This window comes from Capricornis sumatraensis, chromosome 9 (genome assembly GCF_032405125.1).
Source record: "Capricornis sumatraensis isolate serow.1 chromosome 9, serow.2, whole genome shotgun sequence".
NCBI lineage: Eukaryota > Metazoa > Chordata > Mammalia > Artiodactyla > Bovidae > Capricornis > Capricornis sumatraensis.
The window spans coordinates 3,179,766-3,198,959 of record NC_091077.1 but is presented as its reverse complement, the minus strand read 5'-3'; the positions used below and the strand labels follow the sequence as shown (position 1 = coordinate 3,198,959).

Sequence of the window (19,194 nt, the reverse complement as noted above, 5' to 3'; positions counted from 1 at the left end):
TCCGCCACTGAGCGTGCCCACCAACACGGTGTGTCGTCACAGTGCTTAACAGCTGGTGACTGCTTCCAGTTAACTTGTACACTGTGTTTGAAACTGCAATACACATCCAGTCAGAGGAGTCGGCTGAACGGCCATCCTTTTCCCCACTCCGTGATGCTGTGGCCCAGAGGATCCTTTCGGGACGTGCGCAGGGGCCAAGCAGGCACAGACAACCTGTTCTCACGTCATACCCTTGGGCACTGTCCCACACCAGTACGTACTGGCTTGTCTCACTCTGCGACAGTCTCTGTTCCTGGTTCAGTTCTCCCCACTCCGTGGAGGGGGAGGGAGTGAGCAAGGTTTAACGGTGCATGGCCCGTGGGGAGGTGGTAGGTATGGGCCGCCACTAGGCCCCAGGTGAAGCAAGGTGGGCAGAGGTGGTTTGGGAGTGGCAGGGCCGGCCCCACATTTCCTCATCTATAGGCTCTTGGCCCAGCGGGGTCTGCCCAGCTCAAGCCTCTCTCAGCAGAATGAGAAGTGCCTGTGCCAATCTTCCCAAGGAGGTGTAACCAAGACCCCTGTTGCCTGTTGCAACAGGGAAAGACCAGCCACAGGTAAGAATCCCTGTGCTACGTGTCAGGAGCAGGGCTCTCCAACTCTGGATGCAGAGAGCCCTGTAGGGAGCTTTAGAACTACAGTCTGGGCCCTGCCCCCAGTCAGTCAGGTCTCTGGGATGATAAATTACTCCGGCCAACTCTGAGGCAGTGCCTGACTCCCTGCGGGGGCAGGGTCATGGACAAAAGCAGGAACCCAGGACAGCTCTACCCCAGAGCAGAACCCCTGGGGCCAGAACTTTCGCCTGCCCCAGTCTCAGCTCCCTCTGTGAAAATACGGAAGCCCACCCCTGGCCCTTGCAGAATTCTGAGTGGCCACGTCCGCTGAGCCAGGTGAGCTAGGCCGACACAGGCTACCCACTGTCCGTGTCCCAGTGGGCCCTGCACTGAGAGAGAAGGCAGGGGAGAGAGCCACAAAGGCTCCTTGGCCTTCCCTGGGCCTCAGCGGTGCCCCCAGGCTGCCCCTAGGCTGCCCCTCCGGTGACAGACAGGAGTCCTTGACAGATTTAAGGACTAGCCAATGAACTGAGAAGACTCAAACCCGAGTCTCCACGCCTGTGGCCACCCCCTCCGGGGGTCCATGGAGGGGCCTGGTGCTGTGTCTGGGCCTCTGCCCGTGCGTGGAGCCCCGAGACACCTGCACATCCCCCAGGGGGCCCTGCTCTCAGACGGAGAATGGCCTGGCCTCAGCCCCATCCGCTGGCTGCCCTGCACTCTGTCAGGATAAGGGGGCCTCTGCTGTGCTGGGAGCCCGGCAGCCACGAGGCCCAGCAACGCACAGAGGCCTGTGCCTTGGAAGGCCGCAGCTCCGGCTCTGCACCCTGGAGAGCCCTTGCCGTGGAGTGGGCGAGGCGGCGCTCACCTGGAGGCAAGTGCAGCTTGTAGAGAACCTTGAGCTTCTCCGTCAGGTCCCCATGGTACATCCCACCTGTGGGGAAAGGCCAGCAGGAAGGCAGGCTGGCAGGAGGGCACAAGAGCCCCGTGGCCAGGCCAGATCCAAGTCCTCCTCCTCCAGGGGGTTCCAGCGGGATGCTCCTCACCACCCGACTCTCTCCCTGGAGAGGCCCCAGGGGTGAGCACCAGGCCTCAGGCCTGCTCCTTCTCGGGGGCCTGCAGACCCAGCCTCTGGCAGCAAACTGAGGGAGGGGAGGGGAGGGGAGGGGAGGGGAGGGGAAGCCTCCCATCACCTATCTCTGTGGGAAAACTGCCCTCCTTTATCAAGGGTTAAGGGCTCTAGGCTGCCCTGGGCTCGCTATGGTGGGCAGGCTGGCTGGGACTGGTACCTGGAAGTTTCCTGAGAAAGGGCAAGGGTAGGGACGAGTCCCTGCAGACCCTAGAGCCACTCACTCATCCCCGTCACAAACTCCTTGAAGTTGATCAGCGAGTCCTTGTTTTCATCCAGGAGCCGAAACATCCGCCCTGCCAGCACAGGTGTGTGGGTGCCACAGGCCCAGGGCGTCAGGCTGGCAAAGAGCTCCCGGAACTGGTGGGCGTCAATGCGGTACTGCTCCAGGTAGGGCAGGCTGGGGTCCCGACGCACAGCCGCAGGGCGGCTGCTCCCCCAGTACTGGCTTGCTAGGTGCTTGGCCTGCAGGGGGCACAGCCTCGTGAGACGGCCTGGCCTCCTGGGCCCTGGGTGCTCAGGGTCACCAGGCTGACTGGTGTGTTCACCCGCCTCCTCCACCCGAGTCCACAGCCTCCTGCACAGTGAGCGCTGGGCTAGACAGCATCTCACAGAGCCTCCGGCGCTGGCACAGTCACCCCCGTGTTTAGAGCCGTGGGCGTCAAGACAGGGCCCGAGGACCACCAGGCACAGCGGGCCACTGGCTGGACGACTCTGACCCAAAGGCCGTCCCAGGGCGGTTCCCTAGGGGGCTGAACCCCGGGCAGCGGGAAGGGCAGATGGGACATGACAGGGAGAGCAGGCAGGCTGTGCAGACGTGGCTATCTCTGCTTGTTCTTCATACCCTTTCCCGTTCCTCGGTTACCAGCACCTAAACTTCTCCTGGAGGAAAAGCTCCCAACCCAGGCCATGGAGCGTGCATGTGGCCCAGCCTGGGGTCAGCCGTGAACGGCGTCCTGTAGCCACAGCACCTAACCTGAGTCACTCCAGCAATCAACCCTGGGCTTTTTGTTAAAACCACCTGGGAGGAAAAAGTCTCTTTGCATGGGGTTGTGGCAAGGATGACCCTGGAGGACAACCGTCCTGCCGCTCTGCAGGGAAAGCAGTCCCCATGACGTCTGCTAGCGGAGCTTGACAGGACGTCAGAACACCTAGATCCGGCCATGCCTGAAGCTGCGCATCCCTAGACTTTCCAGGTTCATGAGCCAATGCATTCCCTCTTGTGTAAGCTGACTTCAGCAAATTTTCAGCCACTTAAAAGAGCATCTTGCCTGCACTCTGGAAAGGATTAAAGTCTACCACGTGAGCTTTGTAATAACTGCATCTGAGGATGTTTTAAATGTTTTACACCTCTCCTGGTGGGAGGCTGCTGCACAGAGGGTGAATTTAGGGGGCTAGGATGGGGTACTGGTCCTCCCTTGCTCTTGGCTGTCACCTTAAAAACCATGTAAAGGTCCTCCAGTTCTTCAATTGAGAAACCAATGTCCCCAGGTATAGCTCGGACCTAGAAGGAAAGAGATGCAAGATGTATTAATGAATTCCCAAGGTCTTGCTCTTTGAGGGAATCCCCATGTGGCACCAACTACCCTTCTGGTGTTGCCAGCCGGGGGGCCTTTTTGTTCTGAACACCAAGTCCGGGACATGGGGTGAGGGGTGGTGATCTAGAAACTGCCATCTGGATTCCTAGAAAGGCCCTGGCAAAGCTCTTTGGAACATAACTTAGAACTTCCCAGTGATTTCTTCCTATAGAGACAAGAGGGCAAAATCTGACAGCAAGGTCAGCAGGCTGAGTGGGCAGGGGCTGAGGGGCTGTCACTAGCCAGGGGCAGGGGTTAAAGCCAGGCTGGCGGGCTCAGTCCAGAGTGGGCTCGTGCTTGGCCTTCAGGCATCAAGGCAAAAGAGAAGCTTCCCTGTGACCAGTCTGCAACAGAAAACAGTGACCAGCCCTCTCCCCACATCCCCAAATCTGCACCTCCACTTCTGCATCCCAGTCCCACCCAGGACAGTGCGGGGGGCCCTGCACCCCGCTTCTCAGGGCAGGCTGGGGCGGCTCGGCAGACGCAGTCCACTTAGGCCCCATCCCAACCCCAGCTCCAGCTCACGCCCTGGGGCCACGAGAGCCCAGGTCCATCCATACCACACTCCTCTTGGCGGTATCCTCCAAGGACTGGATCACTTTAAGCCTCTGTTTAAACCGCATCTGCTCAATGTCCTCCGCCCTCAGGCTGCTAAATTTCTACCAGTCAGAGGTGATTCAGTGAGATCAGGTGGAACCACAAAGCAGAGGCCAGCCACCCACCCCGGCCAACTGCACCCACATAGCCCGATGGAGCGGTCTGGCCAAAGAGCCCTGGTGAGTGCTGACCTCATATGACACCTTCAGGAGGTCAAAGATGTCCACCTCTTCAGGAGGGTCATCTCCACTGGTCAGCAGGGCATGGAGGTGTGGGATAGGAGGAGACACGCTCTGCTTATTGACCACATTATCCAGGTATCTGTAAGGATTGGAGGACAGGTGACAGAATGTCTCACCCACAGCTGAATGATGTGCAGACTTAATCTGCCTAGACTCTCAACAAGCAAGCATGTCGAGGGCCGGGCAGCCTCTAGGAGGGCGAAAGATGGGTCGCTGCAGGGAGAGGCATGCCCTGGCGGGTGCCCTGGCAAAGCAGGGGTGCCCCCTGGAGGCAATGGGAGAAGGCCTCCCCCCTGGAAGGCTTGAGCACTTAATTCTGAGAAAGCTAGGCTGGCCACCAGGGTCCCACAAGTGGGGACCCTTCATGACTCCAGACCCTACTACACAAGGAGAAAATTGTGTCCCAGTTGGAGGGATGACACACTTCCTCCGTCTGGTGGGTCCCTGGGGATGTGAGGACTCCCTGCTCTGACCAGGGAGAATCAGAGACCAAAGGAGTGCTCCAGGAGGAGGAGCCCTGCCAAGGAGCACAGTCTCAGGACTGGGCCTGACTCCCGGGGGACCAGCCCAGCCAGGACCTCACACCCTTCTAGACGCTTTGGCTGGGTCTGACACTCAGGAGGGAGAAAGCGCTGGGTCCCCCACACCCACTGGCCCCGGCCCTGATCCTGCTCAGGCCCTGCCCTGGGGGAAGGGCCCCGTCTCTGTCTGGTGTGGGAGATGGGCATGGAAACCACTTCCCACTCTGCCCACAGGCTGCCTGTCTTCCGGGCTCAGGACAGAGAGCCGGCATGGCCCACAGCAGAGCAACCACAGCTCTGCCAGCCTGGGACCCTTTCAGGCTCCCAGTCAGCACCTGGGCCGGCTCAGCACACAGGTGACGGTGTCCCTGGCAGTCCTGGGGGGCTGGGGGTGCTTCAGGCTGAACAGATACATGCTTATGGACTGGCAGGACTGTACAGAGCTCAGGGCCTGGGCCAGAGGGAGGCCTCCAGAAGAGCACCTGCATATGAAGGGCTTGAAGGTCAGGCTGGGGACTTAGCTCCTTTGTCCAGAAAACCACCAGGGCCACAGGGGATCCCCACGTCCCCGGGGAGGAACAGAGTCAGATACTGATTAGGAAGAGCCCTGTGGGATGCTGGTGAGTGAAACTGGTGCAGAGCCAACTGTTACGATGTGGGCACAGGGCCCCGGGCAGGGCTGTCAGGGGCTGGGACCGAGGCTTTGGGGACCGAGGGAAGGGGCTGGAGCCCAGAGAGAGTCTGTGAGGATGGGGCGTGGGCACCGAGGGAGGCAACGGCGGCCAGGATGACCTGGGCCGCAGGTGTGCCTAGCTGGAGATCGGCCCATGCAGCTTCAGCAGGCCCAGCATGGGCTCCCCGTCCAGCTGCCCTGGAGAAACCGATGCTCCTGAGCCAGGCAAGGCGCACCAGGACGGCTCTGCGGGAGTCACAGACACCCAGCCTTTGGTGGAGACGGGCGGCTCGGCCTAGCCCCACCTGCCTCCCGCCCAGCAGGCGCTCCAGGGCAGGGCGCTCTGGTCCGCCCCTGTCTCAGCCCTAGCTGCCGCTTCTCCCGAGGAGTGACTGCTGCAGTGCTGTCCTGTCTTCTCCCAGAAAGGAGGCCCTCTCCTGCCTCTGGAGCGTCCCTAGGTCGACCCCAGGCTGAGCATGTGGTAGGTACAGTCCCAGGACGCTGACTGAGGAGCGCCCAGGACTGGGGAGGGGCTGGTCCTGCAGTCCAGGGGAGCACTGGCCGGCTCCCCAACAAGAGGAGGCAGGCTGGCGTGGTTACCTGCCCAGCACGGTCATGGCCTCGCCTTCGTCGCCACAGCCCAGCAGCTGCTCCACGTTGGCATCCAGGATGGCCAAGGCCACCTGCAGGATCACCTTGATGCCCTCATAGAAGAAGCAGTCAACGATGACCACAGCACTCTCAAAGGGCATGACACTGAGGAAGAGGGTCAGGAACCAGGAGAGAGAGATGCTGGAAATCACCCCCAGGTCCTGCATCTTTTTGGAGAGCTGGGGCAGGAAGTCTCTTGTGAGCTCTTCAAAGATGCCTTGGTCCACCAGGGCCCCTAGGGAGAAGACAAAGGAGTCTGAATAGCGAGCTCACGTTCCTGGCTTAGGCAGGCCCTCATGTGGGACCCTGGGGTCTGAGGTCCAAGAAGCCCCCCTGGTCCCTGGCCAGCTCTGCTTACAACTGAGGGCTGGAAGCAGGCAGGTGGGGTGGAGAAAGGAGGAAAGGAAAAAATCCTATAAGTTTCCTTTCTACTGCTTCCAAACCACTGTGTGAAAAGAAGATTTCTTTCACTTTACTTGGATTTTCTTTTCGGGAAATACTAAATTCTCTCAAGGGTATCAGAAGTAAACAGTGCCCTGAATAGCTTATGTGTCTCCTGACCTGAAGCTGGGGAACAGAGGCAATTCTGAAGGACCCCAAGAGTGGAAACCCACCAAAACAACACAGGAAGGACATTTTAGATACCAGATTTAATTATATATGCAATTAAATCTATTTACAAGGTCACAGATTCTACCCTTCATAACAGTCAACATGGGGGTGTATACTATATGCTCTAGTTATGATTTTGGAAATTTTCTACAATAAAAACGTTTAACGAGAGTTAGCTGGATGTAAATGTAGGCCCCAAGCTAACTTCTTCTCTCACTTCCTGCAACTCCTAGGGAGTCCGCATCAAGTCTGGGAGGGATGGTTGGGATCTGTGTTTGGCTTTCCACCTTCTAGCTCTGTGAAGATGTTGCGGCTTTCTAACCTATGGAGTGAGAGACATGACTGCCTGTGGCGAGGCTACAAGGCCTCCAGCAGCCCAGCTGTGGGCTGTGCGCTGAGAAGGCCTCCAGGAGCCCAGCTGTGGGCTGTGCGCTGAGAGGGCCTCCAGGAGCCCACCTGTGGGCTGTGCGCTGAGAAGGCCTCCAGCAGCCCAGCTGTGGGCTGTGTGCTGAGGAAGGCCTCCAGGAGCCCAGCTGTGCACTGTGCGCTGAGGAAGGCCTCTAAGAGCCCAGTTGTGGGCTGTGCGCTGAGAAGGCCTCCAGCAGCCCAGCTGTGGGCTGTGCGCTGAGGAAGGCCTCCAGGAACCCAGCTGTGGGCTGTGCGCTGAGAAGGCCTCCAGGAGCCCAGCTGTGGGCTGTGCGCTGGGAAGGCCTGCCACCCCCACAGGGAGCTGCCAACCGCGAGCACTCACCCACGACCCTGGTGTTGTAGTAGTCGGGTAGCATGCGCTCGCAGAGGGCCACCAGCAGCCAGAAGGCCTCCTCCTCACTGCCATAGAGCAGGAGTACCGAGGTGACGATGTTCATGGCCTGTGGGCACAGAGAGAGTGAGGGCGGCTCACAGAGCTGCCCATTCCCAACCAGCAAGCCTGGAAATGACACACTGTCCCACCCAACTCTAGGCAATTTCCCAAAAGGCAATCTGCAGGAAATCAATGTGACCAGGTGACAGCTGTACGATATACCTAGTGCCACTGAACGGTGCACTTCCGGTGACTGCAATGGCAAGCTTTATGTTATGTGTGTAACACACACACACACACACACACACACACACACACACACACACACACACACACATACGGAACGACCCAACGCCTTCAGGACCCAGACCAGAAGCACACAGAAGATAGCTTAATAGACAGCATGAGAATGAAGGGAGAGACAAACACTGTTTCTAATTTCATCTTTTTCTGGGATCAGGATCTCTCTGGGGGGCCAAGGCACAGTTGCAAGTGTGCGAGGCCGTCACTCAGGGCCAGGACCACGTGCAGCTGCCCCTGCTGAGCCCCTGTACCTGGCAGTAGCCAATGGTGGGGTTTCGGAAAGCGTAGGCGGTCAGCACCCGGCGGAGGGCCGCGATCCCGAGCTCATTCTGGAAGGCAGGGTGCTCGGGCATCGAGCGGTGGAGGTCTCGCTCGATCTCCTCTGTGGCCAGGCTGTACTTCCCCGTGGACTTCTCCACCAGCTCGGCATAGTAGCCGGGGTGAGTCACCATCTCATTCCAGGCCCCTGTGGAGACACAGCTGACAGCTGGCTCCCTCCTCCGCCCCGCCTGGGACTTTGAGGGCAGGGACAGGGCAGGGTGGAGACGTCGATGACTCCAGACGGGCAGGGGCCCTTGGGTACCAGGCAGAGCTTCCCTCATGACTGCTCCTGAGAAGAGTCACCCAACCACGTTTCAAATGGCTGACCTGCCCTCCTGAAAGCATTCAAGTGGCCAAGGGTGTGAATGTTGTCAGAGTCTGCCCGTGGAGAGGAGGCGTCAAGCGGCTGGATTTCCTCCCACAGCCGGTGGGAAGGTGTGCCCCTCCTGGCACACACACCTCATCGCGGCCGGGAGCCCCATTCCTGCCCTCTAAAGGTGGCAGTCCCTGCCTGCCCACTCAAAGGCCGGTTGGGGTCAGCGGAGCTCCTGGGTGGAGGCGGGGCGTGGGGCTGCGAGGCAGGGCAGCTCACCAGAGAAGAGGAGCCAGAGCTCGCCCCGGAGGCTCTCCGGGATGCCCTTCAGCACCAGCTCCCGCGTTCGCGCCGTGCGGTACATGCACATCCCGCGCCCGAACTCAAAGAAGTGGATATTCCACGACTCCTCTTTCATCTTCTCCTTGGCCTGGGGGAGCAGCAGACAGGGGGTCTGCGGGGCTGACCCAGCGCCACATCCACCTCTCCTCCGAGGGCTGGGGTGGTGCTGCGCACGGCACCACCCTCAGCGTCCCTGGGCCCCGTGGGTGGTCGGAAGCCCATGGTCAGCGCTGTGGCACCGGTCAGGCAGGGTGTCCCCGGCACTGCGCAGGGTCTCCCAAGGGCCACAGATGCCACCCCACCCCCCAGCCGGGCCTGCACAGTGGTGGGGCTCCCCATCCGGGCTTACCCCCTTGGCGCCCAGGTCCTCCACGGGCGTGTTTCTCTGGAAGAGTCTGAGCAGGCCCTGGGAGGCGGTTGGCGCCTCCAGTGCACGGCCCCCTGGGAGGCCACCGAGGGGCGAGATCGGGCGGGCGGGCTGTTCCGACAGCTCCTGGGGTGCGGGGGAAGGCTGGGAAACAGAGCAGCAGGGCAGGCCCTGAGCGAGGCTGCAGCCCCACGGCCGGCGGGCAGTGTGTCGGGACGGGCAGGAGGCCACAAGGTGGCCCAGCCCTGCCTCCTCTCTGCCCGAACACACACCTGACTGCCCTCCAGCACCCGGGCCAGGCTCTGGGGCCTGTCCCATCAGACCCTCTCTCTGTGAGCTCAGGGCCAGGAGAGAAGCAGCCCCCAGGAGAGTTCTTCTGAACTCTGTGTCCCCTACAAGGGCCTGATGGGCCACACTCAAGGGTACTCCCTGGGGAGCACCTGCTCCTGCTCCAGCGTCGGGGTGCAGACCCTACCAACCCCTGGAGACACAGCTGTCCTCGAGCCCCAAGCCCCTCGAGGCCCCTGGCCACAGTGACCAGCTTGGGGGGAAGAGTTGGGAGAGAGCCCCAGGGCCACTCCGGGACACCAGGCTCTCCTTAGCAGTCTGCCACGCTTCTGACAAGGCTGCTGGGGCTCCAGGAGGCAGGGATGCAAGACAGACCCAGAACCAGGTGTGTGTGTGGGGAGTCCCTGCCCGTGGGCCGTCTCTAACCATCAACAGGTCCCTGGTAGGGCTGTACGCCCTTCCCCAGGGGGAATCCAGCCAAACAGCAAGAGAAATGGATCCCGGGGGTTTCTGGGAATATCCTGGGGGGAATTGGGGCTGGGAGAAAGAAGAGGGGCACTGAGGACAACGGTCTAGAAGGAAGCCCTGATATTCAGGGTTCTTCCCTGGCTTTCTGGAATTGTGGCCCCTAGCCCCACCCAGCAGGGCTAGAGAGTCAGTTCTCAGGCCCCTTCAAGTACAGATGACAGCAGACTTCTGTACCCTGCTTGTGGTCTGGGTTCCACCTGCAGGCCCCTGACTTCAAGGTGAGCGCACGGTCATAGGTGACGGTCTGTGTAGGGAGCCTGCTCCGGGGCCCAGGGTCAGGTGGGCCAGAGCCAGAACCCCCACTTCCTGCCCTCCCCGGGCGCCCGCCGGCAGGAGCACCGCTACTGGATGGGCACCGGCCACTGGCTCCCCCGAATCCACTTCTGCTGCCGCAGAGGCTCCCCATTTCTCGGGGGACACAGCCCATCTCTCTCTACTCTTGGCCCCGCACTTCGTGGAGTCCCTTGAAGCATGGGGTGGTGGCCACAAGCTAATTAGTATTTGCCGCCCCTGGGCTCGGGGGCACTATGTCGGTCACTTTGCGGGGAATGTCAGGACAAGCCAAGGAGGATGCAGAGAGCGGCGCCACCATCCTGGGGTCACACACAACTGGGCACGACAACCTCCTGGCTGAAAGCCACGCCTAGTAGAGAGAGCCCAGCTCTGCTGACAGGCAGCTGAGGGTGCGGCCAGGGAGCTCTGCGTGCTTCGGTCAGAGCTGGGTTTCCGCCCTTGTGCTCATCAGCTCTGACCCCCCCAGCCATGGCCCATCTGGTATGCAGCAGGGGTACGGATGCTCCCTATATGAGAACCACAGCTGTGACTGCTTTGCAGGGAACATATTCTAAACTCATCAAACTGTACTCTTTCAATATGTACATCAAGCTTACCTCAGTAGAACAGTTTTTAACAAAAAGGAAAAAAGGAAAGAAAATTCTGCTAGGTTCACATCCATGGGAAGATCCCCCGGGGAAGGGAAAGGCTGCCCACTCCAGTATTCTGGTCTAGAGAATCCCATGGACTGTGCCCATTGGGTCTCAAGGAGTCGGACACGACTGAGCGGCTATCACTTTCTTCTTTCCCTCACATCCATGGTCTGTCCCTCTGCCCATGACTGGTGTTTTCAAAATGGATTTTAGATCAACTACAAACACATTTTCAAGACAAACTGTCTGAATCCAGGGGAAGACCCTAGACTGAAAGCATCCTGATGCAGAGATTTCTGCTTCTGGCCCGAGGATCCCAGCAGAGACAAGGACACAGATGGGCTTTCAGGCCACAGAGCACTGCAGAGAATCAAAAACCTCAGTGCTGGAAAGGAGACTGACTCGAGGATGTGACCTCCGTGATGACCCTCCCCTGTGACAGACAGGCTCCTGGGGTGACGGTGAGCCCAAGGCCACGCGTGGGAATCCTGTGTGTTCCTAATCCAGTCTCTGTCTCCTTCCCCTCAGTAACTGTCTTATCCATTCTTCCAGCACCAATCTCGCAAACCACCTGCCTTCCTCACTCCTACAGCCAACTATTTATCTGAGCATGCAGAAGCAGGAGCAATTTGACGGCCATCCACGGTCACTCCCGCTGGCCCGTGCTCCTGCATCTGAGGCTGTGCACGCCAGGCCCAACTCTCCCTCCACTTGAGCCCGAGATCCTACCGCTCTGGCCTCTAGGAGCTTCTTCTGGCATGCGTAGAAGATACCCCCTCGCCACTGGATTCGTTACCATCAGTACAGAAATCATGCTGGTGTCCCTACCAGCCCTCCCTGTTCTTCATCGGGATGGTGCTCACACGTTGTATCCACTTGGTGAAAGCGTGCCAAGCTGTGCCCTTAGGATCCATGTACTTTAGAGCATATACATCACTCTGATCACAAAGGCAGTCCCTGAAGGCACCCCTGTGAGTCTCAGCTGGCCTTTCTACAAAGTTTCTGGAAAGAGTTGCCTAAATTCACTGTATCTTTCCCTCTTCTTCTACTCTTTTTTCTTGAGAAAGTGTCAGTAAGTGTGCACTTATGTTCTAACAATCACCTCCATCCTAACGGTGTCTTTATCTAACACCCTGGGTCCCCTCTTTTTAGACACTGGACTGCCCCCTCGGGACAATACTGGAACTGGCCAGCAGCTCTGTTTTTCCCCGCCCCATCCTTTCCCCTGCCGCCATATAATTTTGTGACAGACTTTTGTTCTTACTTAAAAAAGCAGTCAGCGAGCTTATTCTGCTCTCCACACTTCCTGCTGTCACGTCTGCAGCACACTCTGTGCTGTCAGAGCACACAGAATCACACGTGTCTTGTCACCTGTCCCTCGTCTGTGTCTATGCCGCGTGTACACACTCAATGCTCCCACCAGGCCGCCTGCCAAAGCCTCTCTGGTTGTTTCTTGGTTGTCTGAGGTTGTTCACTATTAGACTCATCAAAACCTGATGGCTTCCCTGATTTCCTGCATGTTCCTGATGGCCTGTGGTCTTGATACCTAAATGTCAGTTTCCCAGATAGAAAATCCAGGGACCACAGCATTTTTTACTGTATATTTTTAAAATGCTGCTCTATTTGTATTAAAATGTTGCTATGAAAATGTTGATGCCTCTCTGATTTCCATTCCTTCATAAATGACTTGGTGTTTCTTGACTGACTGTCCAGAAGAATTTTTTTAATTTTTAGAGTCCCACAGTTTTACTAGATTATATCTCAGTGTGTACATATTACATACTACTTCGGACTGATTTTCCAGATGTACAAGGTGCTTTTCTACCAGGCAGGTTTAAGTTTTCTTTTATATTCAGAAAACTTTTCTTGAATCAGAGTTTCTATCAGCTGTTATTTCGTGGCTCTCGTTTCCTTTTTGGGGAGCTATGTCACACAGAAATTGGATCTTCTTGGCTTCAGTTGCTTCTCACATCTCTTGACTGCTGCTGCTGCTGCTGCCAAGTCGTTTCAGTCATGCCCGACTCTGTGTGACCCCATGGACTGCAGCCTACCAGGCTCCCCTGTGCCTGGGATTCTCCAGGCAAGAACACTAGTGGGTTGCCATTTCCCTCTCCAATGCAGGAAACTGAAAAGTGAAAGTGAAGTCGCTCAGTCGTGTCCAATTCCTAGTGACCCCGTGGACTGCAGCCCACCAGGCTCCTCCGTCCATGGGATTTGCCAGGCAAAAGTACTGGAGTGGGTTGCCATTGCCTTCTCCGCGTCTCTTGACTCTTTTCTCTCTACTGGACTCTCCGTTTTCCTTTTCTGAATCTTCTGCCTCTGGCGTGCAGCTTATGCTCAGAGCACACTCCCGTATGGGCTGGTTGCCGCTCAAGTGCTCAGCAGCCATCTGTGGCTACTGTACTGACAGCTGCACCTCGACTCCATTCTCAACACGTGGCCAGAGCAGCTCTGCTACAACACAGACCACGTCCCTTCTCCAGTCCAGACTCGCCACTGGCTCCCACCGCACTCAGAGTCAGGCTCGGTGCTTGACTGCTGGCCTACGGGCTCCATATGCTCCGGCTCACCGCTCCCTCTCGCATCTCAGGCCTCAGCCCTGTCTGCGCTCCTCTCGGCAGCCCTTTCCCCAGATATTTCCTGGCTGGCCCCTCGCTTCCCTCAATGCCACTCGATCAGAGTCCTCCTGTCCCCTGGCAATCCTGATCCTTTTATCCTGCTTTACTTTTTCCACGGCCCTTACTGCCACCTGACGCATTTGATGTTTATTTCCTTACTGACTCGTCTTTCTCACTAGAATATAAGCTCTAAAAGGGCGTGAATTTTGTCTAATCAGTTCTGTTTCTAGCGCCTAGAAGAGTATCTGACACCTATCAGGAATGCAATAAAATGTGTTGGATGAAGAAGGGCAGGTGCCCGGAAGGGGCCACGGAGCCAAGCTTAGTCTGACTGCTCAGGTCCTGCCATCTGTGGCACTGGGCCTTGAAAAGGCAGTTCAACATTCCTGCTCACATCCCTTTTCACCAGGCCAACCTCACTATTCCTTGAAATCACAGATCAAGCCCAACCTCCTCTAAGAAACTTTCTTACAGTCTCCAACATGCACTGATTCTGCCTGTTCCCTTCCCATCCATTCTTTGTCTACTTAATAGTTTACTGAGCATCGATTAACGGGTGGAAAATTTATGGCTCCAGTGCTACCTGGTGGGAACGTAGGCCCTGCAATGCCAGAGCTCCTGATTTTCCTGGGGCAGCCAGACAGGTGGATTTTTACAGGGCCTCTTCTCGTGTTTCCACAAATCTAGACTGATAATAGCACATACATCTTGTCATACCAAGAAGGAAGGAAGTGATCAAACAAGGTCACGGCAATGTCAAAAGGACTCATGCCACCTGAATAACTGTCCTCTGGTCATAGACAGAATGAGGATAAAAACTGTCCTGAGCTGAAACAAATCAAGTTGCTTAAATATGTAAGTTCATAATTATACTAAAAAGTAAACACAAAAGCTGAATTGGTCACATTTGGAGGACACTAGAAAATTAACTTGTCATTTTAACAACTGGTGAATAAAAAAAGGACTTATTCTGCCTTTTCTATATGAACTGTGCCTCAGGGTGACCAAAGAGCTGATGAGGGTAAGTTTCTCTATACAAAAGTATTCCAGCCAGTGCACAGAAGAAATGGTAGAATTGAGTGCTCCCATTTGCAATCCTAATGAGTTACCTGAGGCATTACTTAGGCAGTGCTTGTCAATGACCGGTAACAGCAAATAACCAGGTATTGTACACCTCTTGGTAGAAGCACACAGCTCAGTCCTGCCTACAAGTGCCTGTTCCCCACCTTGCACTAACATAAACAAATCAAAAGTCGAGCTGGATCTTACCACTCAACCACCAATCTACAAGAAATAGGGCACAAAGGAACCTATTAAAGGCTTGCAGGGGAGGCAGTCAGCAAACACCAAGCTGTGAGAAACTCTACAGCAGAAATGACCAGTTCCTTCAATAAAACACTGCAAGGAAAGAGAGCGAGGGAGAGGGAGAAAGAGATGGCAGCAGAAAGAGATTACAGCAATCAACTGTAACAAATATATGATCTGTGTGCCCTCAATTCAAATCTGATCAAACTGTAAAAAATAATGCGCATCTGGGGAAATGTAAACACAAGTGTGGAAGTCGCTCAGTCGTGTCCGACTCTTTGTGACCCCATGGACTATACAGTCCATGGCATTCTCCAGGCCAGAACACTGGAGTGGGTAGTCTTTCCCTTCTCCAAGGGATCTTCCCAACACAGGATTCGAACCCATGTCTCCCATATTGTAGGCGGATTCTTTACCAGCTGAGCCACTAGGGAAACCCATAACACAAGTATTTGATGTTAAAGAATTATTAATACTGTTGGTATAGTAAGGAGACTGCAGTAAAAGGTAACCCTGTAAGAAAGACTGAAGGGAGAAATGCCAGGTAAATAGACCCAAACGGGCAGGCCTCAGCCGTGTGGCTCAGTGCAGGATAAGTTCATGAGGGACAGAGATGAAGGGGGCTGGTCCAGGCAGAGACGGCTTCTCACGTGGAGTAAGGCTTGAGGCAGGCAGGCCGACTTGAGGGAGTCTTGGGGTACAGAGAGGTCTGAGACCCTGGGCCCTGTGTGCATGGCCAGGACCCCTGAGACTGGGGTTGGGTGAGGTTTTCCAGCAGCGCCAAGTGGGGGCCCTCTCCACCCAAGGGCTCTCCTCCTGCCCCTGCCCCCACTCCGCTGCTCTGGGGGGGCTCGCTCACCTCTGGGGCTGCATCCACGATACTGGCTTTCCTCTCTGCTCGGCTGCCACCTGACGGCTTGGACGGCATCTTTTGGAGGAAGTCAGAGATCCTCTCAACCAAGAACTCACGGTCTTTCAGGTTGGCGAACAGAAAGGTCATTTTGCTCTTAGTGCTAATAGATAGAGGGCTGGGCAGGACGCTGGAGCAGTCGGCTTTTTCCACAATGGTCACCTGAGAAGCCAAAAACGCCATCTGGGGTCTGCATCTTGGGATATAAAGCCGTGTGGCTTTGTCGCTCAGCCTGCCTTCAGGGCGCGGGGCGGGGCGGGGCGGGGAGGCAGGGCTCTGCAGGCCTGGGTGCTTCCTGACTCTGCCACTCACTGCTGTGTGCGTCCTGTGCACGTGGGAGCCCCGTTCTCTCCACTGCTGATGGGCGTGAGGGTGTCAGCCTCGGAAGACCAGCCTGAGGGGGATGAGGCGGAGCGTAGAGCCGGGGCCCAGCTGCCCCCTGACCAGCTCCCTCAAGGCTGACAGTCCTGCCCCCGTCCTAAAGCGAGGCAAGAAGTCATTCCCCTCCTCAGCCTTCACTCCCTCAGCACTTCCTGATGCGTGTCATGGGCCCAGTTCTTTTTTAAAAAATTAACTAAGCTTTGGCTGTGCTGAGTCTTTGCTGCTGCTCACAGACTTCCTCTAGCTGTGGCGAGCAGGGGCTACTCTCGCTGCAGAGTGCGGGCTGTTCACTGTGGTCGCTTGTTTTGGCTCACCGGCCCTAGGTGGCGCTAGTGGTAAAGAACCTGCCTGCCACTGCGGGAGACTAAGAGATAGGGGTTAGGAAGACCCCCTGGAAGAGGGCATGGCAACCACCTCCAGAATTCCTGCCTGGAGAATGCCATGGACAGAGGAGCCTGGGAGGCTTCAGTCCGCGGGGTCCCACAGGTTTGGACATGACTAAAGTGACTGAGCACAGGGGATGCCTGGGTGTGGCTGGCTCTGAGTGAGGAGCCCCTGGGAAGCCCTCTGGATGGGAGGCTGAGGCCAGGGCTGGGTAGGGGCCTCCATCCTGGCCAGCTGTGGCCACATTCCAAGAGCTGCCTGGGTTAGCCAGCGCTCTCTGCTGTCAGGATGTCAGGACCCCTCAGGAGAAGTGGAGCTGGGCTTAAGATGAGTCTGTAGCCAGCCCCCAGACCTCAGGGTCAGGTCGGGACAGCTGCCAGAACAAACCCACAGGCCTAGTGCCAAACGGAGTGTGGGGCCTGGGCCACCCTGGGCCCCTCAGCCTGGAGCTGGGCTCCTTTAAGTCTTCGCCTCTGACTTCCCTTGGGGAAACTGAGGCAGCACAGTACCTCACACCTATTCGCGACTACGCCCACAACTTCAGGGCTTTGTACAAAGGCCAGGGAGGTCCCACTGTTCTGTTTTAAACAGAATCAGACTACCGTGATTTAGGTTCGAACTTAAGAACCTCACTGTGCTTCAGTAATTAAGCAAACAGTATGCCTTGCTGGGATCTATCCTTGACCTCCGGGTCTGGGCCTTCTGTCTGGGCGGTGGTGGTGGGGTGCTCCCCCTCACTATCTACACCCTTCACTGCAGCGCAGGACAAATGGCCTTGTTTCCACTAGAGTCACTGTGGAAGCCCAAGAAACTAAAGAAAAAAATCCCTGTGGCGGGTAAGAGCTAGCTCACAGGTGAGAGCTGACCCTCCTCCTGAAAGGCTGAGGGCTGACTTCCGATGACTGCCAGAGCCCGCGCCCCAGCCAAGGGGGTGTCAGGAGGGGTCAGTGAGGGGGCTCTGAGAGTGACATGATGCAGGTGGGGTCAGTGTCCTCCAGGCCCAGCCAGAGCAGGGATATGCCAAAGTCCAACCGGAAGACCCAAGAAGGCAGGACAAAGGGACACTCACCTGCAGGAGGCCACGGGGCTCTGACCCAGCGAGTCCTTTTCAAGGTTTCCTTATGTACCAGTGTGAGCTCTGCTGGCAGGCCAAAGCCTACCCTATCTTCCCACCAGGTAAGGGTGACCTTTGAGCAGGCATCCAGTGCGCCCTACACCCCATGGGGCCTGGTGGAGGACACGCGCTGAGGGAGGTGCTGAACCGTGTGCCCTTGCTGCTCATGCCACCAAACCCTGAGTGGCTTCCCAGGCTGGGGACCTGGCCGGGCGCCCTGGCAGGTCAGGGGAGAGCTGGCGAGGACGTCAGGCTCACCTCCCGCAGCGGTATGATGAGGTGGCATGCATCCTCCTCCTTGCTGGCGAAGCAGATGTAGTTGCTGGAGATAAACATCTGGCCGGGGATGTGCAGCTTGTTGAACGGGGTCCACAGGGTGCAGCTCGTGTGGCCGTCCAGGCGTTCGTCCCTGGGCAGCCGAAATGTGGCACGGTAGCACTCGTTCTTGGCTCGAGCGTCCAGGTCTCTGGTGGTGGGAAAGGGGGCAGGAGTCAGGGCTGATACACTCACGAGGGGGCCTCCTGTCCTTGGCTTCCACACTGGACTCAGGCTCGTGGGGGTCCTCCTGTGAGCAAGCTGTGCGCAGGGACCTCAGAGTTCAATAGAACATGGACACTGAATGATCCAGGAGGAAAATGCACACGTCTGTATGGTCAGCAGAGGCGCGGTCAACTACCGGCACGTCTGGTGTGCCCAGAAGATGCCTGCACCCACCCTGCTGCTTCTTACTGGGAAGACCCCGCCCCACCCGGAAACTGGGACAGGGCCTTCCGACAGGCAGGTGTGGAGTGAGGACGAAAACGCAGGGTGCTAGCGCTTCCCCAGCAGAGCAGTGGCTACGATTCCGAGCGTCCACTGCAGGGTGGGGGCAGGTTCAATCCCTGGTTGGGGAACTAAGATCCCAAGTGCTGAGTGGCTTGGACCAAAAATCCTCAAAACACATAGACCACAGGGTGCTGTTGCTTAAGAGAAACACACTCTCGCTGGGCCTAGGACGGCATGAGGCGGGCCCGGCGGGAACGATCCTTGTGAACATCCCCCGCCCAGCCCCCGGGGAGCGGCCAGCAGCCTGAGCCGGGCCTGGCGGGCGCCCTCGACGGACAGTGCCAGAGCCTGCCCAGTCCCGCCCTGCTTGCTTTCTTCCCAGAGGTTCTGAGAGCCACCCGGTCACTCGCGTGCGGCGAGAGCCGTCCCTGGACAGCGTTCTGCCAGACGGTGCAAGGGTCTGGGCCTAGACCACGGCCTCTGAGCCCAAGGGCGCGCCTCTCACCGCGGCCGTCTCTGAGCTCCTCCCGGCCTAAGAGCATCCCTGACGCTGCACGGAGCAAGGACAGAGCTGCTCGGGAGGGCCGGCCCCGCGAGTGCGCCTCGATCTGCTGGTTCCCGCACAGAGTGGCAGGGCCTGAGCCGAGCCGTCCGTCGGGCGGGAAGGCGGCTGCGCTCCCTGAGCGGGACTCGCTGAGGCCTTCCCGGCTCCCGCGGGGGGCGGCGGCCCCGGGGCGAGTTACTCTGTCTCCGGCCCCGCTCCCCGCCCCGGCGCTGGAGAAGCGATACGTGAGGCACCCCCTCCGCGTCAGCGGCAGCTTTGAGGATGACGCCTCTGTGAACCTCCTGGGCCGTGCACGACCGCAGCCACCCTTCAGCGGGCCCCTCCAACCACCCTTCAGCGGCCCCCTCCCCCGCAGGGTGCCCGGTCCCCGGCG

At 57.7% G+C, this 19,194-nt stretch overlaps 1 protein-coding gene across 3 annotated transcripts in view; it reads right to left on the bottom strand.

The window, feature by feature from the left end:
* The window catches only part of TBC1D9B (TBC1 domain family member 9B), a 40,514-nt gene that overhangs the window by 6,303 nt on the left and 15,017 nt on the right, over positions 1-19,194 (bottom strand). For all 3 annotated transcript variants that reach the window (XM_068979276.1, XM_068979274.1, XM_068979275.1), the window contains exons 6-17: positions 17,750-17,957; positions 15,562-15,774; positions 9,020-9,181; positions 8,608-8,758; positions 7,946-8,160; positions 7,341-7,458; positions 5,927-6,212; positions 4,082-4,211; positions 3,854-3,952; positions 3,152-3,220; positions 1,941-2,181; positions 1,456-1,521 (exon numbers count right to left, since the gene is read on the bottom strand). In XM_068979276.1, the coding sequence (XP_068835377.1) occupies positions 1,456-1,521; positions 1,941-2,181; positions 3,152-3,220; positions 3,854-3,952; positions 4,082-4,211; positions 5,927-6,212; positions 7,341-7,458; positions 7,946-8,160; positions 8,608-8,758; positions 9,020-9,181; positions 15,562-15,774; positions 17,750-17,957 (1,958 nt within the window). The remainder of the gene's footprint in view (positions 1-1,455; positions 1,522-1,940; positions 2,182-3,151; positions 3,221-3,853; positions 3,953-4,081; positions 4,212-5,926; positions 6,213-7,340; positions 7,459-7,945; positions 8,161-8,607; positions 8,759-9,019; positions 9,182-15,561; positions 15,775-17,749; positions 17,958-19,194) is intronic.